Genomic DNA, 16,679 nt, shown 5'->3' with positions numbered 1-16,679 from the left:
ATGTGAGACAAAAAACTCATGCAAAATCATAACCACATACATTTCATAACCAACATAACATAAACATTTCAAATCTCCATGATCTTTGTATTACTACATATTTCCTGTTTTACACAGATATAGACACTTGGGCCTGTATTTGTAAAACATCTCAGAGAAGGAATGGTGATCCAGGACCAGGTCCCTCCTGTCTTCTTTTTTTTATTAGAAAAGGCTAAACTGTTCTTAGATCAGCACTCCTACTCTGAGGGACTTTGTGAATACTGCCCTGTCCTTCAAAAGGAAACATGACTGCCTCTTTCACTCGTTGGCGCTTTGTCTGACCCTCAATGTGGCAGCCTCCAGGAAGCCATTCTGGGTGTTGAGGGTCACAAACTGATCAGCATATTTTATATGGGATGCGTCCATAGAGCTTTTCAAGTAAACATGGACATTGGCTTCTTGGGTATAGCCAAACAGCTGAATCACCACTTTCTCAGATGCATCCAGTCGGAGGAGTTTAGGTGCAGTGATCAGGTACCTTAGGAGTTATATGGGAAAAACAGGGTTATAGAAAATGTCACTGTGACACACTAGTGTCCTGTTCAGGGGATGTACTTGTACATTAAGCTGCCTCATGTTACAGAAACGGGAGATATGCTCCTGCCCTATGGGCCATTCTGGCTCAGACAAAGCTAGTTACTATACTTACTAATCCAAACAAGTCTAAATTTAACAAATAAAGGACAATTGCCAGGATTGTCATAAATGCAGCCACTTACGTCTTTTCCTGAGCACCTGCCAAACAGCAGCGATGAAAAACACAAAGAAGCAGTAAGAGTTTCATCTTCCACTGCCGATGAGACTGACTGACTGCAAATCCAACCGCTGATGTTTTTATCCAGCCCACTAAGGAGTTTGTGCAGTATGCTTGTTTTCAGTTAATCATCAACTGTGGTCATCCAAGCTCAGAATTTCCAACCATTTCTAGTCACAAAGGTGAGTTTGCTTAAGCTCTGTTTTCACAGCATTATTTCACAAGAGCGATTCTGTTGGCTCTGTGATGCAAGTCGATAAGGAGGTTACTGGAAACCACGTTTACTACACGCAATTTGGCTTATCAATGGATTAACTCACTAAGGGAATCTGAATTTAGACATACAGTATATGGTACAGTTAAATTATATATGAAGAGATTGTATGATATAAACAGTTGTAATCATGGGACAATTAACAGAAGACAAGGAAGGTTGATGATTTATGACAATGATTTATTTGGAGTACTAGGTGAAAATACAAAGTAATTTATATATGCAAACATAGTATAGGTAATACACTGCACCCCGCTTTGTAATTTAAGTTATACATACTGTACATGTAGAGATAAAGTGACTATTCAATAATTCTGGAAATAGAGTACATTTTAGGATTATATTTACATCTTATATAGTGTTTTTACATGTCATGAATCATTCTATTCCCTGACTGGGACACAACAAAGCTAATGGTTATTGGGAGAGTCTGGAAAATCCTGGTAAGTGACCAGTTCAAATGATCCTTCATCCATTACAGTGGCAAATTACACAATTCTTGTTACAATAGTCAAAAATATGAGTTAATCAATGTTATGAACGTGTAAATGTACTCCCAAACCCAGATCTTGTTTGTACAAATCAATTTGACTGTCAGCCTGGGCTACCTCATTCAGGTGGAAATAAACAAATAGCATTTTTTTCAAAAAAATAAATAAAAAACTGCATGCAAACAAAAGTGAACTACATTTGCCTCCCAGATACAGTACCTCTGAAGATGTACAAGAACATCCCAAGACTTGTCGTCACGGAGTAGACAAATATTGTCCCATGCACTGGTAAGAGAGAAAAATAACTTCCAATAACTTCAAAATGTTAAACCATTCAGAACTTGACCAAGAGATTTGTTAAATATCTATAAAATAAATGGATTTCTATATGTTATCAGTATGACGGTACCTGGCATGACCAATCAATACACTACATACAGTACTGTATATTATGGACCCAAATATATATATATATATATATTAATCAACTGTGGTCATTCACAGTTGATTAATACACAGAGATTAAACTTAATCTCACAAGAACGGTCACAGTGACAACATCAGGTCTACTTACATTTTTGACAGTAAGTTAACAGAATTCCAGTACCTAGATCACCTTCGTCCTACATAGTGCATTGTAAAAGAGAAATTGTGAGGGCCAAACTATTATATGTGATCAGAAAGTCCATTTGCCGGTAGCTCTAACAGTGACACCACTACAGCTAGTTAATTTACATCAAATATGTGCAAGGAAGTGCAGACTTGTAGAAAAGCATCACATTTTGCAGTACGATCATCACTGTCGAGGGGATGTGCCTATTGGAATGAATGTACAAGGCTTTCCTTCACAGGACCATGGTGGGGATGTGGTGCACCAGAGAGGCTGGGTGGGGCACCGTGGTCATCTGGGGGGGGGGGGAGTGTGCCTGGTGGAGGCCCACCACCACTCCCCCAGCACCACCGGGCCGGTGTCTGGCGCTCTTCTGGTGTGCCCGCAGTCCTGCCAACTGAGAGTAGGCACTCTGGCACACATGGCACTTGTATGGCCGCTCGCCAGTGTGCAGGCGCACGTGGTTGCGCAGGGTGGACGACTGGCTGAAGCGCCGATTGCAAAAGCGACATACAAAGGGCTTGTCCAGGGTGTGGATGCGCATGTGGGAACGCAGGTTGCTGCGAGAGTTGAAGCCCCGGTGGCAGATGACACAGCGCATCCGGCTAGCGGTGGTAGGCAGGGCAGAGGACGAGGAGGTGGAGCCGTCGCAAATATGAAACTCATCTAGGAGAGAGAGAGAGAATAGAGTAAGACTCATCTCGACAAACATTCTCGATGTTGTACATGAAATAAATACATCTAAACTTTGGCAGCCTATTTCAGAAAGTGATAGTGAAAGGCCCATCTGCATGTTTTGGCCCAAGTCGTTTCCGACTAAAGACTCACCGGTTTTGCTCTTTTTCTGCTGGTCATCCTCTATTCCTGGAACTCCGGGTATCCCCAAGAATGTGTTATGTGAGTTTCCATACCACACTAGCAGCTCCTGGTCGGGGGGAATGGTCTGCGGAGGGTTGACATACAAAATACATTAATTTTATGGAATAACAATAACATCAGAAACAACACAACAATACATCATAAGCAATGACTGCCTAATTGATTGATTGACTGATGGACTGACTGACTAATTTACTAAGAATCATAAACACACAAAGGGCCCAGCTCATTTGAGTCTGTAAGACAACTTCTTGTGAATATAGTATTAGTATAACATTTGTATTATTATTAGTACAATATCATGTAGAAGTAGAATGTAGTGCATATTGATGTAATAATGTGAGTAGCCATGATAATAATAACAATGTAATGAAATAACGCTGTTCTAGGGGTCTAGCCATATAAATTGAATCTCATAGAGAGGGATCATTGACTTGAATGAGGATCCCCGTTCTACTCATTCTAGTTCAGTGGGTCAAACTCACCTCCATAGCTTTGTAGAAGATACTGCTGCCAATCTGCACAACTTCCAGGTTCTGCTCCTGCTCGTTGCGGGCACATTTGATATAGGTCATCCAGCTGCGGTGATCCTCCTGACTAGCATCAATGAAGTAGCGCACAGTACCATCCTCATTGAACACCTAAGGGAACACACAAAAACAATGGAGTGTCTATCTATATCCATACAAGCAATAACCTGATCCTATCCTATTTATTATTTTCATGTGTATGTGGTTGTATGTGTCAAACAATTATTAAATGACTAGCATTGGGGTGTAGTAAGCCTGTACATGACCTACCAGTGTCTTTTCTGCAACATGCATGCACACTCCACCTTTGCTTACCTCCCACATGAGGTTGTTGTTCTTGAAGAGATCCACATGCTCAGGAGAGATGACTCGGCCAGTAAAAGGCCCCATCTCTGTCCCAGCTTTGATCCAGGTCTTGGAGAAGATTCCTAGGCCCTCGCCAGGGATGGAGCTCTGGGCTATTATCACTTCACTTGGCAACACCAGACTGGAGAGCTTGTGAACCTCTGGGGAACAGAGAGGGACATTTAGCATGATAACATATACCTGTATTGTAGCAACATCATGCAACATTTCAGTTGTCTATGCTGCAATTGCCATCACTGGTCTCAATGCTTTGCTATGAAATTGCTCCTTGCAGCAGAAATCAGTGCTTTCACAAAGGGGATATTGAATATTGTGGGCCATCAATTTTCCCCAGTTGACAACAAATGTTGTTAGTATTGTTACAAATACCACAGAATGTCTTTGTCTTTTATAAACTCAATTTTATACAAGCACTGTTCATTTGGTGCCTAATCATTTAGGGTGTGAAACCCAGTTAAATTTAATTTGAGCCTAAGCAGAAAAGGGTTAAAAGCTCATTTTCCAACCTGAAAGCAGCAAATTGTTATGCTTTGGATGTGATGGGCACATTAAAGGCTAAATGCAAGTGGAAAGAAATGTATAATTCCACATTTATGATCCACTTAAAAACTTTGTAGCAACACATGTAGGGACAATGAAATGATGACTTCTTTAAAAGGGCCTGGAATTTCTGGGGAAAAAATGGAAAGTCGATTTAGACGGCTGACATGGTGTGAATAGCAATAGAATTAGCCTTCGCCGCATATTAACGGAGGAACACCCATCTTTATTAAAGGCGACTGAAAGAGAAAAGTGCCGTCCGTGTAATAGCTGCCAAAGCCGGGGAGAGAGGCTTTTCTGAGATTGTTGAATGCAAGATAAAAACATGGGATATTTAAAAGAAAGGGGTTTTCTTTCCCTCTAAAGTCCGTGGTCTGTGTGGAAACTTTCTTTGGTCAAGCACAACTTTAACTAAATTAATGTAATATCCCTATTTAAGTCACCATCAGTTAGTTACACGCGATCCTAAACGAGTCTCTAAATATGCTACGTGGGATCATGTCGTTAAACGGTTAATACGCTTAATGGAATGGAAATAAACGGAATTCAAGGAAAAAGTGCATGTGGACCAAAACAAAACTTTAGAACGGGTTTTCTGGAAAATTATGTAAGCCCATAGGCTATGTGAATTTGATCACATATAGTTCACAGTTATACTATATGCTGTTTCTAGACAGACGGCATTTCAACATTTGAATTACGTAAAACATTATCAACACACTTTAGAGTCGCCTAGGAAATTCAAAATAACGGAACTCAATAATATCAAAACAATATATGTAACTTTGTTTTACTTTATACTAATATATAAACAGGCTATACGTGGACAAAGACATGGAAACAGTTGAAAGGATACAAATAATAAAGGCCTGCGTAATTCGAAATTAAACATCCAATTGACTCACCCCCTGAGAATGATTGCGCAAGGACCTCTGCGGTGAAAGCTGTTTTGGGACTGACGTTTATCTTCTCCTCCAAAAGGTGTTCCCCAAGCACGTTCCTCCATCTACCATAGAGAAAACTATGGAGAATGTCCGAGGTGATAATTTCAGACAGAGACAAACTCTGTTGCTTAAATCCAGATTTCAGCACCAATGCTTCAGCGGGCAACACGGAACCCATGGTGCCACAAATCTGTGAGGTTAATCTAAAAAATGCGAAATATAAGTAGGCTAGTCGCTGCGCAATTTCAGATGTCCATCTGCCTTTTTTAATGTATGGAGAATAAATGGAACACACACACAAATAAAAATAAACGAATACTTATATGCACAACAATTTCAGACTAGGCTATTTGCCAAATACACGTCCTCCTTTGCTGCCTGAAGTTTTAAAATGTTTCGCCTTTTCAAAGTCCTGGTAGTCTTTATATGCTGCTGGTGTGACCCCCTCTAATTAGTTATTAATGACCCTCCCCTTATGTTCTGGAGCCTTGTTCTACCAGAAAAAAAGCCAAGCTCTTTATTGAGTGGCCAATCCTCAGGGGGGCAGGGGAGGGAGGTGTGTGTCAAGGGAACGGGACTGTTAACTGGGGTGTCTAATGGTGCGAAATACAACCACCTTGCCCGAGGAATAACAATCTCAGTCCACCACTCTCTCACCAACCTCCGGCGTCTTGCGCTGCAGCAGCAGTAGCGTGCCCCAAAATGCTCCGGGCAGGGGAAAAACCCAAGGCAGCAAAATAAAGACAAACTTAGTTTAGCATAAAAACAAGATAATAACTGGAATAATTCTGAGTTAAAATGATTTTACTTCAGAGCATTAGTCTATTGAGAAAATAAAAGTTTTGCCTCATTGACTGTGAATATGACCAATTACACTTAGGCAACAATTACTTTTTGTAAAGGACCATAACTTTGTTCAGAATCATTAAATAGTAGGTTATACAACACGACATACATTTTCAGCATGGCACATTGTTATTAGCCTATACAGTAATAGTCGAATTGATAGCCTATAGCAAGTGTAACCTGCGTCGCAGACGCACAATCACATAGCATTCATAACATACATGCGGAATTATGTATTTGGGCTAATTAGTCTGTATTTCTTTCAAATATAAACGGAACAAGTAAGAAGTTAAATAATCTATGCATCATCTACATGTAGGATTACAGTGCAAATCTAACCACATAATTTACAGTGACTCAAATAAGGTCACAAATTGTTTACTTGCTAAATGAGTAGGTTAGGCTACAGGCCTACATGATCTAGAGATTATGTAAAGTGATGTAGGCCTATAGCCAATAGGTTTATGCATCACAAGTGAAAATGGGAATATTGCAGTCATTTTTACACTCATGGAAGTAGAACTTTACAAAGTCTACACCAATAGAAACAGGCTTAACAAAACCGTTCCCTTCACAGCCCTGCCCTAAAGCCAATTAATAACATTACTGAATTTGAGAAGCAATTTATGCGATGGGAGATTCAGCTATCCATCCCTGCCTTAAATATTAATGAATGTTAATATAAAGCCTTAAGAATTGTGACAGTGTTAAGAGGTGTACCGGACTCTCTTTGAATAGACATGGCTCTTTATTGTCCTGTTTTTCAGGGTTGATGGACTGGGAGTAAATGGGTAGTTTTCCCCCTTTTCCAGCAGAGAGAACATCTTTATTCCATCCAAGCTCGCGGGTTCCCTATTCTGCTCTCTTCGCAATAATGTCAGCTGAAAGGAAAGTGCTGCAAATCAATCTTTCATGGTGTTTTGAGAGCAATTTGACATCGATGCACTCATCTTTTATTTGGATAAATACAAGGGGATGGTTGGGAAATCTGGACCAGGTTGGGGTCTTACAAGTGCAAGACGAGATTTTTTTTTTTTTTTAGATGAAAATGAAGAAAGGCGCTCGAAGTGAGAAGGCTGCATGCGACAAAGTGACAAGGGAAAACGAAGGTGAGTGACAGGGCACGAAAAGAGATTACTGCTCAACACCTGCTTTTTAGGCCCTCCCCCCCTCGATTTTTCTTCTCGGGATTTTTTTCTACGCTTTTGAATAGGATTTGCACACATTGAGATTGATTTATATTTATTGCAGTTTAACATTTATTGCACTCGAAAAAAATGTGATTTTAGACAGTTGAACAAGAAATACGCCGGGAGGGATGGACAATATCTAGGATATTGAAGATATATAAAGACCTTATGAATAAGCAGTAAGAATTACATTTGATATTTCCAGTAAACAGTAGCCTAGCTCATACAATTATTATTGGTCTGTAATATCATCGATGTAAAAGGGAAGGTATAGACATATGAAATAAAAGGACCTGCAGTTAAGATACATTCGTGAAATCCCTAAATAGATATAGAGAAAAATATGCTGGCAAAACATTTTCATACAATATTTAATGACGTTGTCTTGGCGAATTTGAGTTAGCATACAGCAGGAAACTAACCTAAACATGTTATGGAGTGTCTAGTTTGGCATGTTTTGGAGAACTATAGCTAGGCGCACACACACGTTATCAGAGTACATTGGAGTAGTTACTAATGATTTATCAAATTCCCTTTGGCAACAACAGACCATTTCTAGTTTGATATTGCTAATTTGGACGCTTGAATTTCAACAAGTGTTTTTGTAAAACTCCCATGGGCACATGTGGGACCCATGGACACAGATTATGCGAGCGGCAGTATCACGACCCAGTTAACCTACTGACACAAACAACTTTATGCTACATACAACTATTAATAAAAAATGTACTTAATTGTGAATAGAAAATAACCTGGATATGCTATAGAATAAGTGATTGCGCGGATATCATACAATTAATTTACCAGCGAATTAGTCCATATTTAGGGGCAACTAAACTCAGGCAGAAACAGACACATTTAAAACGATGTCTTATTAGTGTTGCGTAAAAGTTTATTGCAAACAATAAAGTGAAAATAAAGAAAAGCTGTAGGCTACACAGAAAGATAAAAGAGAGGAACCCCAATGCGTAATTTATTTAGAATTCATAGCTTCCCTGCGCGGCTCAGTTGCACAAAGCAGCAAGCTGCTTCTGTGGCTTTTGTGAAAAGAGAAAGACAAAAATCCACGAATAATGGAGATTTGCAAATGTTTTTCAATTGATTTGACTCGATGAACAGAGGATTTTTTCATGGGGTAAAATTGGGGGAGTTTGGCTGGAAAGCGATGGGCGAATTTAACAGGAGCGAGGCCGGGAGATGCTTTTTTATTTGGTAGGATAAACTTTAATTAGCTTAGTACAGCCCTTGAGAGACAATGGGAACTCAATATGTACCCAGTCTGAATCTATTTAGAGAAACAGACTACTGAAAGTCAAAAGAATTGGTAAGAGAAAGGCAAGCTTCTTTAAACGGGGGTAGAGAATGAGGGCGGCTAAGGGAGACAGCAGGTGACTGGCACGCGTAAAAACAAGAGGGACACTTTTGGCACACGGCTGATTATTTGAGAGAGAAAGAATAGGAGACAAAAATGTAGGTTTCTTACAGGCTATGTGAAGACGAGGATTTGAAAAGAACGAAAGAAATAGAGGGCTCTAAAGCAAACAGAAAGCATTAATAGACGTTTTGCAAAAGGTTGCGACATCACATAAGTGGTTATGGGAATGTACCCAAATGGCACACTCAAATTGGGTTCCAACGGCCCGCCTAATATCCAACACAACATCACCAATAATGTAAACATATTAATTTACCGTATGCATACAATAATGCTAAATACTAATTTATCCAACACTGATCCGTAGCCAAGCGAAGACACGTGCACAGTCTTAATAATCCAAAAAGAAAGCCTCTTGTCCAGTCTCGCGTTTCGCTTCATTATGGCGATAATGTGAATGGATAATGCATGCTGGTTCTAACCGCTTTGGAGTTTATCATATCAAATGCACTTTAGGTTTCCATCTGAATAAAGGACGGTGTCTGCGACACACGAGAAATTAGTGCACAATAAGCTCCCTGTTCAATTAAATTATACACCCAGATTTTGTGGCACACTTCTGAATACGACAGAAACAATAGTGTTTAGAGACCAAGCACATTTGCTCAAATTAGTGAAGAGTTAAAATTGAATTATTAAGCGCACCAAGGAAAGGTTTAAAGAGCATTTTCCTACATGAAACAAATCGATGGGCATCCCCACGAGGCAAGGATAGGCCTAAGTGTAATCACAGGTGGCTGAGTTAGTAGGTTCTTATTTTCACTATAGAGTAACAAGAAATAACGAATGGTTGAAGACGGGAGTGCAAGGCACACAGATCGAGATGTATTTATCAGAAGTAGGTTTTTAATAGCATAATTATGGTTGAAATTGCCTGCCAAGAGTTTGAATGAGTGCATTATCAGCCTTTAGGAAATACAAATTACAATTTCAAAATACCAAACAGACCATTGGTAATTTGACATGTAGCCTCACAACGTAGCCTATTTTGCAACACTAATTAGTTAGATTATTGACAACTGACAATCATTCAAGAGATTATGCGCACCACAAGTTACGAAACTATTGGTATATTAATAAAACGACAGAAGTAGAAACTTTTGGGCTAACACAAAACAATGTACATGTCTGTCCTCATATTTATTAAATAAGCGTGGTCAACGGAAGCCTATGCATTGCTACATAGTCATTTTAGGTCAACTTGAACGACTTAAAACCACACTAACAAAACATAAAAAAGGTTCCTTATACGAACAAAAATATAAACGCAACATGCAACAATTTCCAAGAAGTTACAGTTCATATAAGGAAATCAGTCAATTTAAATACATTCATTAGGCCCTAATCTATGGATTTCACTCGACTGGGAATAGTTGGCCATAGAAAAACGGGGACATTTTCAGCTTCCATGTATTGTGTACAGATCTTTGAGACATGGGGTCGTGCATTATCATTCTGAAACATGAGGTGACAGTATATCTGTGCATTCATCGATCAAATGCAATTGTGTTTGTTGTCCGTAGTTTATGCCTGCCCATACAACGACCCCACCGCCACCATGGGTCAATCTCACAACGTTGACGACTCAATACACGCTGTCTGCCCGGTATAGTTGAAACCGGGATTCATCCGTAAAGAGCACACTTCTCCAGCAGTTGCCCGTTGAAGTCAGTTAAGACTCGGAACTGCAGTCAGGGCAAGACCCTGGTGAGGATGACTAGCTTTCCTGGTTTGTACAGAAATTCTTTGGTTGTGCAAACCCAGTTTCATCAAGTGTTGGGGTGGTTGGTCTCAGACAATCCCACAGGTGAAGAATTTGGACGTGGAGGTCCTGGGCTGGCATGGTTACATGTGGTCTGTGGTTGTTCGGACAATTAGACATACTGCCAAATCCTGTAAAATGAAGTTTGAGGCAGTTTATGGTAGAGAAATTAACATTAAATTATCTGGCAACAGCTCTGGTGGACATTCCTGCTATCAGCATGCCAATTGCACACTCCCTCAAAACTCCCTCACATCTGTGGCATTGTATTGTGTGACAAAACTGCACATTTGAGTGATCTTTCTTTGCACCCAGCACAAGGTGCACCTGTGTACTGATCATGCTGTTTAATCAGCTTCTTGATATGCCACACCTTTCAGGTGGATGGATTATCTTGGCAAAGGAGAAACGCTCACTAACAGGGATTTAAACAAATTTGTGCACAAATGTGACAGAAATAAGCATTTTTTGCTTATAGAAAATTTTTGTGATCTTTTATTTCAGCCCATGAAACATCGGACCAACACTTTCAATGTTAATGTTATATTTTTGTTCAGTATAGAACCAAAAAGGGTTATATTGCTTGCTTCCACCCTAGATCTATACAAACTCAGCAACAAAAAAAAAGTCCTCAGCAAACCTAACATGTATAAATATTTGTATGACCATAACAAGATTCAACAACAGACATGAACTGAACAAGTTCCACAGACATGTGACTAACAGAAATGGAATAATGTATCCCTGAACAAAGGGAGGGGGGGTAAAATCAAAAGTGACAGTCAGTATCTGGTGTGGTCACCAGCTGCATGGAGTACTGCAGTGCATCTCCTCCTCATGGACTGCATCAGATTTGCCAGTTCTTGCTGTGAGATGTTACCCCACTTTTCCACCAAGCCACCTGCAAGTTCCCGGACATTTCTGGGGGGAATGGCCCTAGCCCTCACACTCCAATCCAACAGGTCCCAGACGTGCTCAATGGTATTGAGATCCGGGCTCTTCGCTGGTCATGGCAGAACACTGACATTATTGTCTTGCAGGAAATCACGCACAGAATGAGCAGTATGGCTGGTGGCATTGTCATGCTGGAGAGTAATGTTAAGAGGAGCCTGCAGGAAGGGTACCACATGAGGGAGGAGAATGTCTTCCCTGTAACGCACAGCATTGAGATTGCCTGCAGTGACAAAAGCTCAGTCCGATGATGCTGTGGCACACCGCCCCAGACCATGACGGACCCTCCACCTCCAAATCAATCCCAATCCAGAGTACAGGCTTCGGTGTAACTCTCATTCCTTCGACGATAAACGCGAATCCGACCATCGCCCCCTGGTGAGACAAAACTGCCAGTCCTGTCTGGTCCAGTGACGGTGGGTTTGTGCCCATAGGCGACGTTGTTGCCGGTGATGTCTGGTGAGGACCTGCCTTACAACAGGCCTACAAGCCCTCAGTCCAGCCTCTCTCAGCCTATTGCGGACAGTGTGAGTACTGATGGAGGGATTCTGCGTTCCTGGTGTAACTCGGGCAGTTGTTGTTGCCATCGTGTACCTGTGCAGGTGTTGTTACATGTGGTCTGCCACTGCGAGGACGATCAGCTGTCCGCCCTGTCTCCCTCTAGCGCTGTCTTAGGCATCTCACAGTACGGACATTGTAATTTATTGCCCTGGCCACATCTGCAGTCCTCATGCCTCCTTGCAGCATTCCTCAGGCACGTTCACACAGATGAGCAGGAACCCTGGACATCTTTCTTTTGGTGTTTTTCCAGAGTCAGTAGAAAGGCCTGTTTAGTGTCCTAAGTTTTCATAACTGTTACCTTAATTGCCTACCGTCTGAAAGCCGTTAGTGTCTTAAAACGACCGTTCCACAGATGCATGTTCATTAATTGTTTATGTTTCATTGAACAAGGATGGGAAACAGTGTTTAAACCCTTTACAATGAAGATCTGCGAAGTTACTTGGATTTTTACGAATTATCTTTGAAAGACAGCGTCCTGAAAAAGGGACGTTTCTTTTTTTGCTGCGTTTAGAACCCTTTTATAGGTTCCTTTGATCAGAACCCTAGAGTTTCTTCTTCACTGAACAAAAATGGTTCAATTTCTGAATTAAGGCTACTACTATAAAATGGTTTAGGCTAAGAATATAATTTAATAAAAATTAAATTATGGACAAAATAATATCTGCATAGTTTTTATAATGTATTGTCATTATATGCACACATAGTTTGGAAATATGCACTGGTGACCAGGGAGGCATCTCTTTATTCGAATGATGGCTCATGTCAACTCTGGTTGACTTCTTTACTATACAATTAAACGTTGTGCACTAGTTACAGCGAACAACAAAAATGAGTTGAGATGGGCACAGGTTCAATCTGCAGTGCAGTGCCCCTAGATGGAAAGCATGTTGTGGGGTTTAAGGGCCATGCTCAAGGACGCAACAGTAGGGGGATGTTTTGAGGATGTGAAGCCAGCAGCCCTGCAGTTGTCAGATCAATTCCACCCATTTTTTCCGCTAGAATTAATCAGTTGAACTGGCCTTTGATTTCCATAAGCGGACATTTTGTTTTCACAGGACCTCCTTATGTGTGCACGCGCTTACAAGTTCATATGTCTTTTTAATTAAGGCTAGGGGGCAGTATTCGAAAGTTTGGATGACTGAGGTGCCCAAAGTAAACTGCCTGTTACTCAGGCCCAGAAGCTATGATATGCATATGCATGGTAGTATTGGATATAAAACACTCTAAAGTTTCTACAATTGTTAAAATAATGTCTGTGAGTATAACAGAACTGATTTGGCAGGCGAAACACCAAGGACAATCCATCCAGGAAAAAATGTTGAGGTCATTGGATTTTCCCATGCTTTTCTATGGGAAAGCATAATTATTAGGACCCAGATTGCAGTTCCTATGGCTTCCACTAGATGTCAACAGTCTTTAGAAATTGTTCAATGTTTTTTTTTTTTGTTAAAAAATGAAGAAGTAGTCGTATTCTTTCTAAGTGTCACTCAGGTGGACTCTAATCTTTTGGTGCGTGTGAAATAGAGCGCGCTCCTCGTTGTGTATCTCCGGTATTGGAAACAGTTTATTCCATCTGAAATTTTATAGATTATTTACATTTTAGGGTTCCTGAGGTTGGATTAGAAACGTTGTTTGAAATGTTTGAACCAAGTTTACAAGTAACTTATTAGATCCTTTGTAGGCATGTTGGGCGAGTTGGAACCGGTGTATTTCTGAATCAAACACGCCAAATAAACTGACATTTTTGGAATATAAAGAAGGACTTTATCAAACAAAACAACCATTTATTGTGTAACTGAGACCTTTGGGATTAAAAAAGATCTTCCAAGGTAAGTGATTTATTTTATTGTTATTTCTGACTTTTGTGATGCATCTGTTTGGTTGGAAAATGTTTTTCATGCTTTTGTATGCGGGGCGCTGTCCTCAGATCATTGCATGGTATGCTTTCGGCATAATGCCTTTTTGAAATCTGACAAAGCAGGATTAACAAGTTAAGCTTTTAAATGATGTAAGACACTTGTATCGTCATGAATGTTTAATATTACCAATTTAGTATTTTTGAATTTCGCGCTCTGCAATTTACCGGATGTTGTCAAATTGATCCCGTTAACGGGATTCTAGCTGTAAGGGATCCCTAAGAGGTTTTAATGGGTGTAATAGTAGAGACCATACACAGGCAGCTCATGAGTTTCAAGTTTGGGGAAGCTTACAATTTATCCTACCAAAGCTACCGATCTGCTTGCCAGTTCAGATTATTTTTATATGCATTTTTTTTTAAACATTTTAATTTCAATAGTAACGTTTTCATTTCTCAAAATCAGTGTCACGTGGTTAATCATACAAATCTGAAGTAAAATGATAAAAATCTCAAAGTAAAAATTCAAGTATGGGGAGAGCACTCGCCTCTGCCATATGGAGACATTGACACACTGTGAAATGAGCATAGAACTCAGAGATAGCCTATAGCCAATGCAGCAGTAGGCCTATAACTTCCATCGACAACTAAGTAAAATACATAGGCCTAAAGCCGACAAATAAAAACAGTACAAAATATCCTAAAGAAAATTAATCTCTCTACTCCCCCTGTATGCCTCCTTTTCTATCCGTATTGGCTTGAGCTATTGCTAGTAAAGTGCAACATTGTATCAAATCATCACTAGGTGTCCAGAAGCTGTTGCTAGTGAACTTGGAACATTTGATCAACTAGCCTATGTGCCAGTGACCTCGGGACATTTTCTTTTACGACGTTTACACTTGATATATGGGTTCATCAGATCATGATATTTTGGTCTTTCATACCGAGGCATGGTGAATCGAGGCCAGGAGTGTTGGAAAGATTTTTCAAATACTGAGGAACTATCAGACGCAATGGATGTTAAAAAAAAGACTTCCTCGACGAAGAAAAAAATGACAGAGAAAACAGTAATTGCCAAATGGGCACTTTCCTACATGTGCGTGCATTCTGGAGAGAGACGCCCCATATCTTCACCACACACCCCTCCTCCTCTTAACATTTTAAATTATACTCAAGACACATTATCTAAAGACATATTTTAGAAGCTTTTCACTGACAGCTGCAACTCAATCCGATTGAGTGTGTTCAGTGCGTTCAGAAAGTATTCAGACCCCTTGACTTTTTCCACATTTTTTTATGTTACAGCCTTATTCTAAAATTGATTAAATCGTTTTTTCCCACTCATCAATCTACACACAATACCCCATCATGATACATTTGAGCAAATGTATTACAAATAAAAATGAAATATCACATTTACAGTGGGGCAAAAAAGTATTTAGTCAGCCACCAATTGTGCAAGTTCTCCCACTTAAAATGGGAGAGATGAAAAGTCAGTGTTGCCCAGCAACAGCCCCAAAACATCACTGCTCTAGAGGAGATCTGCATGGAGGAATGGGCCAAAATACCAGCAACAGTGTGTGAAAACCTTGTGAAGACTTACAGAAAATGTTTGACCTCTGTCATTGTCAACAAAGGGTATATAACAAAGTATTGAGATAAACTTTTGTTATTGACCAAATACTTATTTTCCACCATAATTTGCAAATAAATTCATTAAAAATCCTACAATGTGATTTTCTGGAGATTCTTTTTCTTCATTTTGTCTGTCATAAGAGCGTCTGCTAAATGATTTAAATGTAAATGTAAAATAGTTGAAGTGTACCTATGATGAAAATTACAGGCCTCTCTCATCTTTTTAAGTGGGAGAACTTGCACAATTGGTGGCTGACTAAATACTTTTTTGCCCCCTGTACATAAGTATTCAGATCCTCTTACATTGTCTTAGCTGTGTGCTTAGTGTCTTTGTCCTGTTGGAAGATGAACCTTCGCCTCAATCTGAGGTCCTGAATGCTCTGAAGCAGGTTTTCATTATTAATCTCATGGTACTTTGCTCTGTTCATCTCTCCCTCGATCCTGACAAGTCTCCCAGTCCCTGCCGCTGAAAAACATCCGACAGCATGATGCTGCCACCACCATGCTTCCCCTTAAGGATGTTAGCGTACTTTGGTGTAGGGGCTGTGCTTTGGCAAAGTGGGTGGGGTTATATCCTGCCTGGTTGGCCCTGTCCGGAGGTATAGTCGGATGGGGTCACAGTGTCTCCCGACCCCTCCTGTCTCAGCCTCCAGTAATTCTGCTGCAATAATTTAAGTGTCGGGGGGCTAGGATCGGTGTAGTGGTGTGGGGGCTATGCTTTGGCAAAGTGGGTGTGGTTATATCCTGCCTGGTTGGCCCTGTCCAGGGATACAGTGCCTTGCGAAAGTATTCGGCCCCCTTGAACTTTGCGACCTTTTGCCACATTTCAGGCTTCAAACATAAAGATATAAAACTGTATTTTTTTGTGAAGAATCAACAACAAGTGGGACACAATCATGAAGTGGAACGACATTTATTGGATATTTCAAACTTTTTTAACAAATCAAAAACTGAAAAATTGGGCATGCAAAATTAGATCGAGCTCAGTGAGGTTGGATGGAGAGCATTTGTGAA

The 16,679-nt window shown here is 40.2% G+C and overlaps 2 protein-coding genes across 5 annotated transcripts in view; both read right to left on the bottom strand.

The window, feature by feature from the left end:
• c5 (complement component 5) overlaps nucleotides 1-866 on the bottom strand; it is a 56,907-nt gene extending 56,041 nt beyond the window's left edge. For both annotated transcript variants that reach the window (XR_003860876.2, XM_029638564.2), the window contains exons 1-2: nucleotides 762-866; nucleotides 325-520 (exon numbers count right to left, since the gene is read on the bottom strand). Coding sequence is in view for 1 of the 2 variants with exons in the window: in XM_029638564.2 (XP_029494424.1) it covers nucleotides 325-520; nucleotides 762-826 (261 nt within the window). In the remaining variant the exon portion in view is untranslated. The remainder of the gene's footprint in view (nucleotides 1-324; nucleotides 521-761) is intronic.
• A 369-nt stretch (nucleotides 867-1,235) lies between these two features.
• Nucleotides 1,236-16,679, bottom strand: part of prdm12b (PR domain containing 12b) — a 55,973-nt gene continuing 40,529 nt past the window's right edge. The window contains exons 3-8 of one of the 3 annotated variants that reach the window (XM_065011770.1): nucleotides 6,092-6,106; nucleotides 5,392-5,492; nucleotides 3,896-4,086; nucleotides 3,536-3,691; nucleotides 3,000-3,114; nucleotides 1,236-2,837 (exon numbers count right to left, since the gene is read on the bottom strand). In XM_065011770.1, the coding sequence (XP_064867842.1) occupies nucleotides 2,407-2,837; nucleotides 3,000-3,114; nucleotides 3,536-3,691; nucleotides 3,896-4,086; nucleotides 5,392-5,492; nucleotides 6,092-6,106 (1,009 nt within the window). In that variant the 3' untranslated portion in view covers nucleotides 1,236-2,406. Of the gene's footprint in view, nucleotides 2,838-2,999; nucleotides 3,115-3,535; nucleotides 3,692-3,895; nucleotides 4,087-5,391; nucleotides 6,107-16,679 lie in introns of all 3 variants that reach the window. The other 2 variants (XM_065011771.1, XM_029638563.2) reach the window with 2 other exon arrangements.

The sequence above is a fragment of the Oncorhynchus nerka genome, linkage group LG27 (assembly GCF_034236695.1).
Source record: "Oncorhynchus nerka isolate Pitt River linkage group LG27, Oner_Uvic_2.0, whole genome shotgun sequence".
Lineage (NCBI taxonomy): Eukaryota > Metazoa > Chordata > Actinopteri > Salmoniformes > Salmonidae > Oncorhynchus > Oncorhynchus nerka.
The sequence above is the reverse complement of the archived record's forward strand: the minus strand, read 5'-3'. Positions and strand labels throughout refer to the sequence as shown.